A 17331-nucleotide genomic window follows, 5' to 3' on the forward strand; every position below is an offset into this window, starting at 1 on the left:
ATTGGGGTGGCCTTTTAACCGTGACAATGTCTTTTATCCTTTTGTTTAAATCTTTATGAAGACATTTACTAAATTTAATTTACTAAAGCTTTGACGCAGATTCGCGATTATTATAATAATCATAATACAAATGACAATTCAGCAGTCAATATTAACCTGCCTATACTGACAACATAACATGAAACCTCTATGTACATCCGTGACGATTGGGTTAGGCAAGTCAATTACAATCCGCTTAATTATATTCAATCTCGTAGCAATATTTTAGATTGCTTCGATATGTTCTAAGCAAACCACCGTCGTACATTAATATTATAATCTGTATTATATCTTAAACGTATCAAGGCCTTTTTTAATCACAAGATAGTCGATAGTGAAAGTACATAAATTTTACTATCTCATTCTACACATACGAGTATAACACTACATAATTATGCCTATGTTTTGTAGCTATGCGGAAACATATACAATAAGTAAGTTTGTCAAGTATTGTTCCTTGTGTTGTTATAAACTCAAGGAATATAACATCACAAGCGACGTATTTTCTGCTGGAAAGCAATTTGGTGCTCACTTAATCCCTCACCTCGCCATGTAAAGAATCAGTTCTCAAATTTAAAACAATTAGTTCATTGAAAATGCCTATTTATATTATCTAATCTAGAATTAATCATGTTTTACACAAACTCTATGAAATATTTAAATGGCCCCAAATACTCTTATAAGGTTAATAAATATTATATAAGGTTAATAAATATTATACAAAATTAGAAATTATCAAGTCCCAAGAAAATTTCTATACCAACAACTTTCAAATGCATTAAAATTAATTCTTAACCTTAGCTGTGTTGTATATTAAAAGTATACTATTGAGATATTTAATATTTTATTATATACTATTATTATTGTTATTATATTACTGAATATTTTATTTAGTTCTACTATTTAGAAACGTACTGTACATATAAACACTGAACACTCTTACTCCATGAAAATTTCATTCGATAGCCTACTCGCCAAGTAAAAATTTCAAAGAAAACTATTCACCAAAATTCTAGATTAGATATTTAAATAAGTTTTTAAAATACTTGCACACATTAAATTAAAGATAGTATTAACCATTTAAAGTTGATTTGGTTTATGAAGACTTAGAAATTAAAAGCTTCTCACGATATCTTTTACCATGTCACATTTGCGTTATAATTTGAATATTAAATAGTTACAACTTATATTATTATTGAACTGTATTTATCCGTTAAATCTCATTAAGAATTAGAATATTTATCGTGCAAATTATGTATAAATTTGTAAAGTCCCAAGGTTTGCACTAACAAAAACTTGAAATCAGATATAGAGTTTGTGGTCAAAGCGATTTCGAACAAATCGTTTTAGTAACGCCAATAAATAAAATAATATTTAGCCAGCGTTTTCCAGATACAAGTCTGCTCTTCAAAACAACTTTTGTCATTATTCTACTTAAACTAAAAAAAACCAACCATATTTAAAATAATCTATGAAACAATCAATGGTTAAGAGATTAGCATAGCTGTAATTCTGTCAAAAGCTAGATAATGCATAATATTTGTATTATTAATAATTATGTATCCCTAGTTTACATATATTTGCCTCAAATGTTGCCTTTCCTTCAATTGAAGAAATAGGATTGGCCAAACTAGTTTATAGTACTGCGGTTAAATATTAGTTGGAAAAGCAGTGTTATTAACATTATTTATTTATTACTACACTCAATCCATTATCCTGTAGGAACTAGCAAACATCTATATAAATACAATGGATACATAAATTAATAATATGGACATCGATCAACATTAGATAGAATTTATACCATAATTGTTGTGTAAAGGTTATGCATTGCATGTTAGTATAAAACATACTTTGATTTTTAATTATGATTCTGGATTCAATCACTAGCTAAAGAATTTCAAGTAGACTAATTCATATTTAATGCATATAAATAAATTCTGAAATTAGAACAGGTACAATAATAAATTACTGCTAAGCTAAGAAAATCCAAATAATAATAACAAATCTATATTGTCAAAGAGCAATACAAATATTATAAGGCATTTCTTATGTTGAGAACAGAAATCTCATAATGCAATGAGAATTGTGTAATGTAGTATACAATTGTTTACCTGCCATATCTACAGAAATTTTAAGCACGGTAATTCAAGGATATCTTTGCCCTTTTAAATGCTGCAATTAAATCTTAAAAATATTTAAACTAATTTTTACTTAATAGTTATGTACATTATTACTATTTCAAAAACCAAATTTTGGCCAAAGAAAATATTTCGTTGAAGTATGTTGTTAAAAAGCTGGGTTGAATTCCAGCTGTTATTGAACCAATTATGTGACAGAGGACCTGTAAAATGTGACACTAGGCAAAAATACTGTCAAACAAACTGTGTTGTTTTATTACTTTTTAACTATCAATAATTTATTTTCTTTGTGTGCTATACACCTTTGGCATTTTGCTACCGTTTTAATAACTTGAGTTTATATTTTTGATAAGCATGTATTATTTATGAAACATTAGTGGACGTTTTTGCTGAAAAACTACTGTAAAATTGTGTTAAATATTGTAGGTGTGTATGTTGTGTTGCATAGTGCTGTTAAATATTAAAAACATAAATAATTATATTGTTTGCTGGATTTTTTATTTAAAAATAAAGTATATGTATTATATATTTACAGGATAAAAAAGAAGCCTACAAGTAAGATAACTATCGTTTCCTCCATAAACACCAAATAGTTCTGTTTAAAATCATTGCACCTAATACAACATTCGACTGCATGTTACAGGGTGTCCTACAAGTAAGTTCAAAAATTTAAGTATAGGTTTATTTGTTATTAATAAAAGAAAATTACGATTAATACTTATTTGTCATACTGCAGCAAAAACAGCCGTTTTTAATTCATGCGTTGCGGGTCTAAAGTAGCATTTTTACTCTCTAGGGAGTAAGAATCATTTTTTGTCTAAGGAGTAAAAATCAGCTGATGTAAACAGTTCTAAATTTCGATTTTGGCAATCGTATCGATCGAAATCATTTATCCATTGATTTATTAGGTAAGGTGTCAGCCGATTGTTGTAGATCGCTCGACATATTGGTGGTATAAAGTACTATAAATAACACAATCGTAATAGACGAAATGGTTAAATAACTAAGCTGACAGCTGCTTATTTGCATTAGCAGAATTTAAAACAAGCTGGAAGTCGTTTTGAGAGGTTATCTTTACATGACAATTATTTCGTTTTCTAGATTAGTTTATTAATTAATGATGAAATATGACGAAAAATATTGTTCATTTCTTAGACAAAAAGTGTTCTTTAACCTTCGCTCATTTTCCGACCTCGGCTTCACCTTGATCGTAAAACTTGACCTCGGGTCACAAAGAGTTACTTTAGGCCCTAATGATGAAAATTATGGAATTTTTGAAATAGTATATTTAATATACTATTTCAAAAATTCCTCGTCATCAATACACCCGCCATTTTGTTTTTTATGTTTTACATTTATACCTCATAAATCATCTAAGATATATTTCTAAAATTTGGTATACAGTTCTAACAAAGCATAAACAAATTTTGCTTCAAAACTGTTTTTTTTTATTTCAAAATAACGAACATTTAAATTTTTATATATTAAAATTACTAAAAATTGTCAATTTAATGAAAACATGCCAAGTACAATTTATTATCCAAAAAAATTAGATTTCCTATCCAAAAACCCAACGTTTAGAATAATCAAACAATTTTGATAGCTGAGGAATCACAATGAAGTCTTTAATCTCTTAATTGTTCTTTAATTTACAGTTTGTTATTATTGAGTTATATAAGAGCTTACTTTTCATAAAGTCAGATGGCTACTATAAATCAGGTGGCGTTCTAAATAGAAATAGTTATTTGTGTAACTAGTGGTGAAAGTGGCACTTTGCTGCACACGAGAGCAATGTTTACTCACGAGCCGCAGGTGAGTGCGGAATGTTCTCGAGTGCAGCAAAGGCCTTTTTCACTCGTGTTACACATTATATTTTTCCTACAGTCACTATAAAGCATATAAAAAATTAGTCTTTCAAACACTATACAACACGTTTTTAGGTTCAGCTGGCAACACAAATGGTGCCCTAGAGAAAGTAGTACCCGCGGTCCGTATCACTCCGTTATTTTTCCTCGGCAAGAAATGTGCTCCGCGTTTTGAGAATATAGTTCCGTATGTTTTTGTAATTTTAAGTGGTTTCCGCGCCTAAAAAATGGATTTAAAGGTATTTTCTTGTTTATTAAGATCGTAGGAATGTTTTGAAAACGTTTAAAAGAAAAGTCCAGAAAGTTCAGAAATACCGAAACGATAAACACGAAATGACAGGTTAAATCGTAGTTATAATAGTCAATCAGCTGCTCATAGTATTATTATCTTTAAGTGTTGCCAACCTTTTTCCAAGCGTACACGGATTACGTGCATAATAGAACCACGCTTTTTTGTGTTGTTTCGTTGGAATCCTGATGTGCGGCAAAGTATAAACCGTACGACAAAGTATAAACCGTACGGCAAAGTATAAATATGCAGCAATTAGCAGCTTTCTGTACTATAAACAGTACAAGGAAGCCAACTTTGTCGGGTGACTGTAGGAAAAGATAATTTACAAATTCAACGTGTTGTAGTATTGTGTCATTGGATTGATTATAACGGATTTTGAGTTCATGATGTTACTTAGCATTACAAAACTAACAACGTTACAATTACTCACAAGACTCAAAAACGAGGCAAGGTGGCGAAGAAGAACCAACCTCATTAAATATAACGAGGCCCCCACTTAGGATGGTTTGTCGGCTACATGCTTTATACCTTCAGCTTTGTATTTATGATATAGATTTCTGTTGTTTTTATTTTATCATCTATGGGTTTGACAAAATGGCATTGCATTTTATTCTAAGCCGCGTTTAAATGTATTTGGTATATTATGAGAACATTATTTTTCACAATTAAGAAAACGTTTTTCATTTGAACTTTCAATTGACGATGATGACGTCCACGATCACATTAGATGTCTTCGGTATCACGGGAGATGTTTTTGATGGTACCGTGAACTAATTTGATGACGATGATGTATCCAAAAACGCTGAGATGTTCACGATTTAGCCTACATACACGTCCGGTAAACACCTATATTCCGGACTAGTAACGTTATGTACTAGTTTACATGCATTTAGTCCGGTGAACAGCTTTTTGCCACCTGCTTAATCAAATCCGATTTCATTACATACTATCTTTTTGCAACTTTGCGATAATGAGTGTTGCTGGACACTAGCAAAACTATGATTATTTTTAGTTATCGGCCAAATATTTTTTTTATTTCATTAAAAATATCCAAATGGGATCATCCATCAGTTTGCATTGGACGAGGTGGTGAAAAATCACCATATCTTCTCTGCATTCTCTCCCCGTGCCGAGGCACTGGCAGAACAACTATAGTTCGGCCGCTTAGAAATCGACCTCCTCCAGCATTGGTTTAGCATTAGCGCGCAGGTCGTTTTCTAAGCGGCCGAACTATATAGTATAGTTTATATACTGTCAAATTGTAAAATTGTTCTTTTGATACATATTTTACATCATTTTAATTTTATATCAAATAGCAAACCCAAGGCAACAACCAATAGACTCTTCTTGTTTTTAGACACACACTAGTGTATACATTTCCTAACAGGGGAATCAACCACTTACCCTTTGTTACGTTATTCTCTTATTATTATTATATCATAACTTATTATTATGTTATTCTCTGTAAAAAAGAGCTGCTTTACCATGTCTTTAAATTAGAAAAAGTATTAGAAAGGCTGTAACAAAATTACTAACTCAAATTATTGGTTTTACCGTATTTTATTCTTATTTTCCTACCTGAACAAAAATGTATGAACATAACCAGGGAAATCAGAGTGGAAATCACAAGTAGTATAACACGATTATCAATAGTTTTTTTTCCATGAACAATTTTTAAGTTGGACAATAAAGTTTTTTAGCTTTAGAGCTATTGCGCCAGTGAAGAGAAAATGCCTCTTGCCCACCTAAAAAACTTTTTAAACGAATGTCCCGATTGGTGTAAGTCCTCAGCAGGCGGTGGTTGAAAATAGCGTAGGAGGATATGACAGAATTCTGAAACACAATGAATGATGTCAAAAGCCGCTTGGGAAACATTTACTTACATTGTCAGAACTATCCATACGAGACACGCTCTCCTCTATCCAAGCAAAAATGAAGCGTGGTGTCTTCTCCCACAGTATTTAAGAATACTTAGCAACAATATATTTTTAGGGAAATATTGCAAAACCAAGCATTGATGCATACGGCTGAATTTTCATTCAAATAGGAGATATCAATGTTACATATAATCTAGAGAATTTGATATGTGCAAATAATAGCCAAAATAGAACCTATAGATGCTGCCACCTGTTGTGTTAAGAGAAGGTGTACTGTGATGATTTCTTGTTGGTCCACTACTCGAGTTATGTCCATAATGAAAATGTGGATACGAAAAATAGGTTTAATGGCTACTTATTTCATAAAACTAACTACTGAAAATGTATTTGGACGCTTAACAATTTTCTTAGAGATAAGATCTTATAAACTGAAGTTTATTGAAAGCTCTCACCATCTCGGCTTATCGTCCCGTCATTGCTACTGTCTGCCTGTTGGAGCATTTCTTTGACTTTTTCATCGCTTATACCTGGTGTTATGTTCTTCATAAATTTTTTAAATTCATCCAAAGTAATCTTGTTGTCTCTGTCTTTATCGGCAAATGGAAATACCTCGTGCACATCTTCTTGGATTTCTTTCCAAATACTTCCATAGAACCGGTTCATTAATTCAGATACGCTGAGGTGCCCGTTCCCTGTGTTCAAAAGTACTATGAATGTATTTCAATTTGATTTTGGTTGCTCGGTAAAATACTAAAGCACTCTTTGATTTGCAAACGCCGTTTCGGTCAATTTGCTGCTATCTTCAATTTATAGGGAAGTATTCCACTCATGGACACAAGAAAACACTGCACAGTTAGCTTTAGTCAACTAAATATTGAGAAAATGACTACTTTTCATAAAAATTTACAGGGACTGTTTGGAAGAATTGCTTTTACGTCGGTTGATGTGAATCACCTATAAGATATGGCCACGTGTTGGAATACATTAATGAAACCTTTAAGATTGTAGAAATATGTAAAAAGAAATGTATTGAAGGCTGGGAAATAGTCGTAAGTTTTAAAAGAACATAGGAACACAATAATAAATAAAGTCTATTTATATTTACGTTATAAATAAATAGCAGATTAACAATGGGACTAGTAAAATTGGATAGTGTGAGAGGAGATTTAGATCTGTATACGTCATGTCGCCTATATTGTTCGCCACGTTGTCGTTGACGTCATTCAAACTAAAACTCAAATTTCTTTACTTTGAACAGTTGTAACAAACTGCATAATAGTCAAACAAAATTTCTTATAAATAAATAAAACAATATTTTCACGTGTATACAATTTAAAAACTAAAGCTCGTTGTTTTCTTAGAGTTCCTTTAGACTGTAACAAAAATATGACAAAAGTAATTTCTTATTCATTGCACTGTCCGGTGAAAACACTCGAGCTCTCTTTTTTGCATCCTTGGAGTAAACTATTTTTTAAATACCATCGATGTATAGGCCTATAACCTTACTGGATTGCGCTCGCCTGGTAAACGAAAACGGTTCGCTGCCGCCACGCCGCTCCCCCCACCGTGAGTGGGGGTACCGGAGCGGCCCATAGCATTGAAGTAGCATTGTGACCGCCGACATATCGTGATTTTTTAATTACTCTTTGTCACCAAAATATTTTTAATTAATGTCTCTTTTCGTGTATGGTATTGCATGTAAATGTTTTTTATAGGTACATTCTATAAACAATAATATACAGACCCAGAACACATCTTTAAAATTAAACTTTCTTGTAGTCGTAGATTTTGAGGAGGTTTCTTGTATATCACACTCCAATCTTCTATATCATTAGAAATTATTACTAGACGTATTTGTCAGGTAAAACTCTCATCGAGCATTGTGCACGTCATATTACATACGCACTAACGCTTTAATGATATTATTAATAAAATAAAGGATGTTAAAAGTGGGACAATTTGGTGTATCAATTTAATCGGCTATGAGTGTAAGAGTTTTGTGAGTTTTACTGTGTATTTAAAGGTAACGTCCTTGCATTTCTTTCTACGATCACTCTAAACTTACCATCAGTGTCAGCCGACTTAATCATTTCTCTAACTTCATCGTCGTTGACTTCTATTTCAAGATTCTTTAAAAGATGTTTCAGCTCAGCATCTGTAATTTTTCCATCACCATCCTTGTCTATAAAGGCCAATTCCGTCGAAAATTCTTCTTGCTGCTCTTTAGACAACGCATCTGGCTGACAAACAAACAAATGTATTTTATGCCAAATACTTTGTACATATTAGTTGAATGATGAAATAATTTAATTTTTGTGTAGCCTTAACGTAATTTCATCTAGGGATTCTTGCACATATAAGGGCGAATGACGCTTGTTCCGGCGAATAGGTCACAATCTTAAGAGCTCTGTCAGGAATACATCATCCAGGTCGTCTTAGTTAAATAACGTCAACACCTATCTTAAATATGTTTGATTAAATTCAACTAATCTATACAAGGAGCCCCGTAACTCTCTGGACAAATGTATACAGCGTTATTGCTTAGGTCAACACAAACACATTTCACCATAGGAACATGGGTCTGTGTTGCCTAGTTTTCCGCCTGTCTGTATTTATATGTTTTTTTGCAAAAAAAAAACCTAATAACTCCTGAATATTATAATATATAAGACTTACCGTCTTGAAGCATGGAGTCTCACTGTGCTCACTCTTACTGTTATTCATGCTGACTCAAACCACCCACATTCCCACAAAACAGCAGCATTTAGATTTATGCTAAACCACCTCCTTAAAGCTAATTGCAACACTCTTAGTTAGTTCTAGTAGTAAGTTAGGTTACAACAACTGTAATTATTTTCCCTATGACCGATTCAGTGTAACATCAGTCAGAATCAGACGACATTATTGACAACGACATGACACGACAACCAACGAAAAGAGTAATTTAGTGATGACAATTATTATTAAAACCATTAAAAATACAAAAAATAAGATGAATAAACGTATTCTCACGAATACGTAAACAGTATTTTGTTAAATTAATAGTAGCTTACAGCAACTAGATAAAACATTTTACAACATTTATATAGAAATATGTGCATGATTTAGAAAGTCATTTTAAGCTGTAAAACTGCAATATGAAGTACAATTAAACTTCTTATTACTCCAGTGAGAGAAACATGAGGGCTCATGTTCTATATAATTCGCTTGTTTATATTGGCAAAAGTATTAAATAAACAGTAATAAAGCTGAGGCTGAGACTAATATAAGAATAGTTTTCATGGATTAGAAACTTATTACTCCCTCAAGTTTTATAATATAATACAAATTCTTATACATGAAACGATTTAATGAACTGGAGCAAAGTCGAGTCGTTCTCTTTCTCTCTGTCAAAAGTTGACAAAACTGTACGTCAGAAGCCAATCAATGAATCAATACACACAATGCAAACAAAATGACAATAATGGCGGAATGTTTTCTCATAAGGCCCATGTTAAATTTTCAAAAGTTTGTACTCATATTATGGCGAAAATAGATTTTTCTTGGCTATACCACTGGTCTAGAACTTATTTTTGACACAGAACTTAGTAATTCCGTAAATATAAACGTTTTTGTTAGGGCCGATTCCCAGACCGAGTTGACAATTACTCAAACTTTACTCGTATTATATATAGGATATTGTAGATTTTAGCGCTAGTCTTTACAACATTATCCTTCTGTTATTTTATGGATTATTTGATGATTGATTTTTTTATTTACTGTTTGGTTATAAAACTAAAGGAAAATCTATTATTTATTTTTGTATAACTGAAATGCCATAAAATTAACTCAAAAACTGGCATCTCCTGATCCATATGGATGGAAAATCTATGAGTAAGTTTAATCTATGATATTAGTATCCCGTTTAAATAATTAAAGGTAAAAATATTTCAGGAGAAAACTTCTGACACACTCAAAAGGTCGTGGGGTTACGAAGTCAATCATCTTTGCTATACTGTAGGTATGTAAATAACTTAGTAAGTGCGTAACTGTTAAAAAAAGGTGAGAAAACATTTAGCATAGTCTGTTATATACCTTAAGATCCAAATGTTCTGCCTCAATTGTTTTTAAGCCCAGTAGAACCTAAAACCACAGAAAACATTTTAAGAATACTCATAATGATCATAAACAAGAAAGCATAAAAATTTGCTGGTCTTAACATACATAACATGTAAATACATAATATATTTATTTATTGCTGATCGCATATAATGAACTCTTGAAAACGTCATGCAAAACTATAACTTGGTTTTGCAACTGAAGTTGTCTATTCTCTTTCTTTATTTTACTTGATCAATTGAAATAATAACACTCATGTACTATTTTGTAAAATGGCGATTACCGTCGAAATGAATAAATAAATTACCTATTCAGAATCATCACGTAAAGAGATGGATACTAATACTTTTACTTAGTATGAATACCAAACTATCGGAATATTAAATAAATTAATGGAATAGTACTTACAGTAAAGAATATCGTGGTCACAACTCGCATGATGAGTTGGAATGATGTGGACCAGCGGCGTTCTGCTACATATGGTAAATTATAGTTAATTACAACATTGAATTATGATTGATTTGACAGCTCAAATGCCAAACTCTTGATGAAACACTATTTTCCATCGTGCTCGATTTCAAAACATCTTTTTTTTAGAACCTATAGGTTGTAACTTACAAACACCACTTGCCAAATAGTTTGGAAAAAATAAAGCAGAATTCAAGTTAATGAATACTTAGATACCTAATTTTTCACTTTTTACATTTACAGTCTGTGACATACTGGAAGATAAAACCAAGTATTATTTTAAGATTCGAAATAAAACGTAAAAAAAATAACTTTTTATCAAGAAAAACGTGTTTAAAGTATTCTTCTCAATACTAAATACCGACTGAGCCAGCGACTCGCCATTAAACTAAATTATATCACATTTAGATATAAAAAAATATTTTAAATGTGAGATTTACTCATAAATTATACATCAATTCATTTGTAGAAAGTCCATAAAGAAAGAAAGAACGTCGAAGAGTTTATTAAACCAATTAGCCGACTACTGACTCAGCAATTTTTTTTTTTTTTATTAAATAATATTTTATTTCCCATTAATTATTTACAGATAAATACATTGTATTTTTTTCATTACTTAAATATGATACAGTAAAACATTACTAACTAGATAACAAAACAAAAATTATATACTGTAGAAATAAGAGAATAAAAGTGTAAAAAAATACATTCATAAAAATATATAGGAGAAAGAAAATCGTATAATTGAAACTTTTTTTATTATTTTATTTTTATTTTTAATTGTCAAACGGGACGGATACATTGTCAAAATAACTGAAAATATTTTATTCCACCTTTAAATGTATGAAGATTTGTAATATTATCTAATCTAACTAATATTATAAATGTGAAAGTTTGTGTGTTTGTTTGTTTGTTTGTTTGTTTGTTTGTTTGAAGTTCAATCACGCATAAACCACTGGACGGATTGGGCTGAAATTTGGCATGATGATAGCTTACATTCCCGATTAACATACAGGCATATTCTTATCTCAAAAATCCTTTCGGGCTCCGCCCCAGTGGCTCTGTAATTCCCCATGTTAACCTTATGAGTATTCATATTTAAAGGGAATTAAAGAATTTAGTCAGCTGTTTCAACTAAAAAAGTTGGTTCTATGATATGGAAAAGCATTAAAAAGTTATAAGATTTACCAACAGGGTGCAGCACTATATTTTTTTTGCATTTATGAAAACAGCTAATTTGAACTAAGCAGCAACAAAAAACTGTGATTCGCAATGAGAACTGTCAAAGTAGGATTGTTTACAGTTATGTATATGTTTTTTTATTTCATGAATAATTTGTGATATTTTGCGAATTGATAATTTATTTTTCTCTATTCTTTAGGTAAAATGGTAGAACATTATGGCTATGGTAGATGTGTAATACTATAGAATACTGTAAATTTAAAAAAGCAAATTTTATCAAACTGTGTCCTCCACCCATTGCAATCGCAAAGCTTGAGTATAACTGCAATAAGCATTTTATACTTATATTCCAACCCCGTACCAAGGACGGGTACTCTGCTAGTTAAGATATAAACGAGTTTTTCGCCCGTCCTACATACGGGAATTGAGTAGTATCTTCAGTATCCCGTAGTAGTTAAAATAAAACTGTGTATAATTCAGAACAGCTAGTTTACACGTATAAAGACACATTTTCTTGCAGTTTAAACGTGACAAGTCAACAACTTGTTGATTGTGCAACTTGTAAACAAATGCTGCGTGACCTAATATGTTTTTATTCCATGATAGGCCTATACGATATGCATTTTAAATCCGATAATTTTACAATAAAACAGCAAATGTGACAATGTGAAAAGCGTTGGAGTGAGATTTGCGGCCAATTCGCATGGACGAACACTGATTATAAGTAGCCTACAGTAGATAGAGTAATAGTTAATTGTGAAGTGTATAATTACTTACATACTTGATACTTGGTTACTTCATCCTTGACCAACAAAGTTAGATTGATTGCGTCGTATTTACATTAAAAAACATTTAAAACACAAAACATATAATATACAACTAAGCAACAATAGCAACAAGCTATTTACAAAAACCAGAGGCTCGTCAAACATTTCTTGCCAGGAGTATAGCGGTCTACTGAGCAAACTCTGGCGTAGCGTTAGCTTAAATCTCTTTTTGTCAAGAGCACGAACTCCTATCGGCAGCGTATTAAAAAGAGTGTGACTGAGTCGGCAGCGGGGCAGGTCAAGATCGCATGCTCTTCGCGTCCCATAATCACGCTGCACGCTTCTAGTCATGAAGGATGGTTCATTTTCTTTCAGGAGGGCTAGGATGTTAAGCACGTATTGGCTGTGAATGGTCAGGATACCAAGCTCCTTGAAAATAGGCCGACAATGGTCAGTTGAACTCGACGATGTTATTATTCATACGGCCTTCGTTTGAAGTAGCAGCATAGTATATTTAATACATGTAAAGTAACTCTGAAACCAAGCAAATCAAAATAATAAAAAATATTTATTGTCATAAAGCAATACAAATATTACATAGCATGTCTCATGTTGAGGATGGAAACCACATAATGCAATGACAATTGTGTAGTTTCTAATTTAAAAACAGCCATAATCCTACGGAAAGTATAAACTTGGTCATTCAAGCATATCTTTGCCCTTCTAAATGCTGCAGTTAAATGTTAAAAATGTTAAAATTAATTTTCACTTACTAGTTTTGTACTGTATTACTATTTCAAACACCAAATGTTGGCCAAACAAAACTTTTCGTTGAATTATTTTGTTAAAAAGCTGGGTTGAATTCCAGCTGTTATTGAACCAATTATGTGACACCGACCTGTAAAATGTGACGCCATGCGAAAATAATTTCAGACAAACTGTTTCGTCTGAACAGCACAAAACAAAAATATATTAATTTTTTACAAACAAAGATTTATTTTATTTGTGTGTTTATAGACCATTATTATTATATTATTTATGAAACATCAGTGGACGTTTGTGCTGAAAAACTACTGTAAAATACTGTAAAATTCTGTTAAATATTCTGTTTGTGTAGGTTATGTTGCATAGTCCTCTTAAAATATTAAAAACATAAAGGGTTATATTTTGCGCAGTTTTATTTAAAAATAAAATAATATGTACTCTTATTTACAGGATCAAAAAGAAGCCACAAGTAGTTTTAACTGTTGTTTCACCGATAAGCACCAACTAGTTATATTTAAAATACAAATCCCGAAGCTTTTTTATAATCATTGCACTTAATACAACATTGAACTGTGTGATACAAGTCTCTTAAGAAAGTACAACAATTTTAGAAAAGATTTTTTTTTGTCAAAATAAAAAAAAAATTACGATCAATACTTATTTGTTATACTGCAGCAAAAACAGCAGTTTTAAATGCATGCATTCCGAGTCTAAAGTAGCATTTTTACTCTCTAGGGAGTAAAAATTAGCTGTTGTAAAAAGTTGTACATTTGATTGTGGCAATCGTATTGATCGCAATTATTTATCGATTGATTTATCAGGTAAGGTTATTATTATGTATTTATTAGGCAAGTTAGGTAAGGCCTATTGTTGTCGATCGCTCGACATATCGTTGGTATAATTTACTATATTGATTAAAAATAGGTATTTACCTTCGTCTACAGCTCAATCTGTTGTAACTTGAGTTCCGGCCGTTTCGGCATTATAATGCCATCGTCAGACGTTGAACATTCAGCTGAAGTAGCTTCGTCATAGTTGAAACACATAACACGAACACGAATAACATTTTACAATTACTAACGAAGACACAACGAACCTAAGGTAAGGCCTGTCGCACACACGGTACCGGTTGACATTGCCACGATCTGAACTGGATGCCGACTAGATCGTTCTTTGCGTAGTGGTGTTATCAGCTGACCTTTGTACTCCTGCCTTTTGTCTCTTGTCCTGGTCTAAAATACTATTGAAAATGATGTGTGATTTATATTGTAGTTTTTCATTTAATATTGTGTCATCAAAATTATTTTCTGTATAGGCTCTGTAAATTTCGTATTCTTCTAATGTGTCCAATTTATTTCCTTTCTTGCTTGTGTGGAGTATATCGAGGCCAGTGTTCAGATCATACATGTCATGGTTTTTGTCAACCAGGTGTTGAGCAAAGGATGATTTTTGTTTGTCGGCTCTTGGACATGGGTGATGTTCTTTGTACCTGGTTCCGAATGTCCGTCCAGTTTTTCCTATATAAAAGCACGGGCAACTAGCACATTTAACTTTGTATACACCTGACTCCTCACTTTTGTCATTACACGATCAGAAACGTTTAATTTATTAATTGTCTTGTTGTTGGTCTTGAACGCCAATTCGATACCATGTTTTTTCAATTCTTTCGTAAGTGAGTACTGAATTGAATGTGAGTACTCTACACACACATACTTCTTCTTTTGTGGTTGGACGTCTCCAGACTTTTTGTTTTTCATCTTACTTAATAACCTGTCAATCATATTGCTGTTGTACCCATTAGATAGAGCTATGTGTTTTATCAAATTGAGTTCTTTATTAAAATTGTTGTCTGACATTGGAACATTTAACAATCTATATAACATACATCATATATTATAAGCGGCATATTTCTGTGATGGTGGATGGTATGACGTGTTATGGATGGTTTGGTTTGACGAGGTTGGCTTACGATAAATGCTGAAATCCAATCTATTGTCCAATTTTTCTATTGTCAGGTCTAGAAAATTCATTTTGTTTGACTCCTCAATTTCCATCGTGAATTTCAAATTTGGGGCAATATTGTTTAGATATTTGTGTAATAATTCCAGTCGTCGGACGTTACCATTAAACAAAAGAATAGTGTCATCTACATATCGGTGGTACTGCAGTATTTTTTGTTTCTGTTTGTTACGATCTGATAGTATAAATTTATTTTCGATATAATTCAAATAAATGTCGGCGAGTATGCAAGATAGAGGGGAGCCCATTGCTAGGCCCTCAGATTGTGAGTAGAATTTTCCTTCAAACTTAAAATAATTCTGTTGAAGTACTTCTTTCAGAAGGGCTAAAAATTCATCGACTGCTTCTGGCAACATATTTGAACTGGAAGTCAGGTGACCTTGGACTAATTCCAAAGTTTTCTCCACCGGTACATTGGTGTACAAATTAACGATATCAAATGAAACCAATAAATCATGCATCCTTATGTTTAAATCTTTAGTTTTTTCAATAAAATCATAGATGTTTTTTAGACTAAAATTATTCTGGAATTGGATCTGGTTTCTTAAAATTTGTTCGAGCTTTTTAGCGAGTGAGTAAGTTGGTGCAGAGGTGTGGTCCACCAACGGTCTTATTGGGACGCCTTCCTTGTGCACTTTAGGCAATCCTCGCAACACTGGTGCAGTGGGGTTGGTAACCATCAGGCGCTTTATTTCCTCGTCGCTAAAAAGTACCTTACTATTATTTACAAGTTTCCTAATTTTCCTTTGGTACACTTTAGTGGGGTCTTTTTTCAATTCTACGGTACTTTCCTGTTAAAGGGAACATTCATTATTATCGATGATTTTTCTCTCGATATATCGATATTAACAAATTGAAACATATCAGCAGACAACTACGATAAATTTTGTTCAGTATCAACAAACAATAATGAAATGAAACTGTTCTAAAAAAAATAACCTAACATAACTAACCAAACTTGCTGTGTAACATTTAAAAATTCCGTGTTTAACTTGTTTTTCTGTTATCAAAAGGAATTTTTAAATAGTACAGCAAGTTCGGTTGGTTATGTTAGGTTAGCTTAGAACGTTTTCATTTATTAATCCATATAATAGACTATTTTAGCCTAAACAAGATCAGTTGTCAATTTGTAATGGATCGGAAAACAAAAATATCGATATATCGAAAAAAATCATCGATAATAATGAATGTTCCCTTTAACAGGAAAGTACCGTTATTGGTGATAAACTCTATAACCTTATTTATATACTCTGTTTTGTACATTATTACACTAGTGTTACCTTTGTCTGCTTTACATATTATTGCATTGTAAGAAGTTAATTTTTCTTTAATGCTTTTCAAAGCTAATGCATCATTTCTGTGAATGTTGTTAGTTATATTGGATGTTTAACTGTCATTACGAAGTTTTTTATTGAGGTTATTAGTAACTAATGCACGGGCTAAAATGCGCCCATCTTCGTCTGGGATTGTCTTAATAGCACATTCAGCGTTAATAAATTCATTAAATTTTGCTTTTTGGCCTTGTCGTGGGAGATTATACTTTAAGCCCTTCTCTAAAACTGATTTCTCATTTTCATCAAATTTGATTTTGGTATTGTTTATTACCCTTGGGTAAAATTCAAAATCGAACAAAACTATAGATTCTTTTGACTTTTGATCATTTACTAGCTTCTGAAATTTCCTATTTTGAGTTGAATTTTTGCACTTAATAATTCTGGTGACAGATTGTTCAACTTGAAATAAAATTTCATTTAAAGTAATCTGGTGAACACTATTTGCTAGTTCCAAATATTTGCTTAGCAACAATCTATTCAAAAT

General features: G+C 31.9%; 1 protein-coding gene across 1 annotated transcript; it reads right to left on the minus strand.

Annotated features, from left to right (window-relative positions):
• Positions 1-5888: 5888 nt before the first annotated feature.
• LOC129005572 (calmodulin-like) lies at positions 5889-10781 on the minus strand. Its single transcript, XM_054434487.1, has 5 exons — positions 10721-10781; positions 10289-10336; positions 8280-8454; positions 6667-6906; positions 5889-6170 (listed from the first exon to the last, which is right to left on the minus strand). The coding sequence occupies exons 1-5, from the start codon at positions 10748-10750 to the stop codon at positions 6046-6048; spliced, it is 618 nt and encodes a 205-aa protein (XP_054290462.1). The 5' UTR covers positions 10751-10781; the 3' UTR covers positions 5889-6045.
• Between the last annotated feature and the right edge of the window lie 6550 nt (positions 10782-17331).

This window comes from Macrosteles quadrilineatus, unplaced genomic scaffold, assembly GCF_028750875.1.
Source record: "Macrosteles quadrilineatus isolate MER2022 unplaced genomic scaffold, UCM_ALF_1.0 Scaffold_23__1_contigs__length_1887923, whole genome shotgun sequence".
Taxonomy (NCBI): domain Eukaryota; kingdom Metazoa; phylum Arthropoda; class Insecta; order Hemiptera; family Cicadellidae; genus Macrosteles; species Macrosteles quadrilineatus.

Bases quoted from the DNA above. Each gene is read 5' to 3' on its own strand.
- LOC129005572 (XM_054434487.1), bottom strand. From the start codon at position 10,750: ATGCGAGTTGTGACCACGATATTCTTTACT. The intron at 6,907-8,279 runs GTAAGTTTAGAG...TTTTGAACACAG, and splicing joins TAAGTCGGCTGACACTGATG to GGAACGGGCACCTCAGCGTA. The intron at 6,171-6,666 runs GTGAGAGCTTTC...ATTGTGTTTCAG, and splicing joins CGGGACGATAAGCCGAGATG to AATTCTGTCATATCCTCCTA.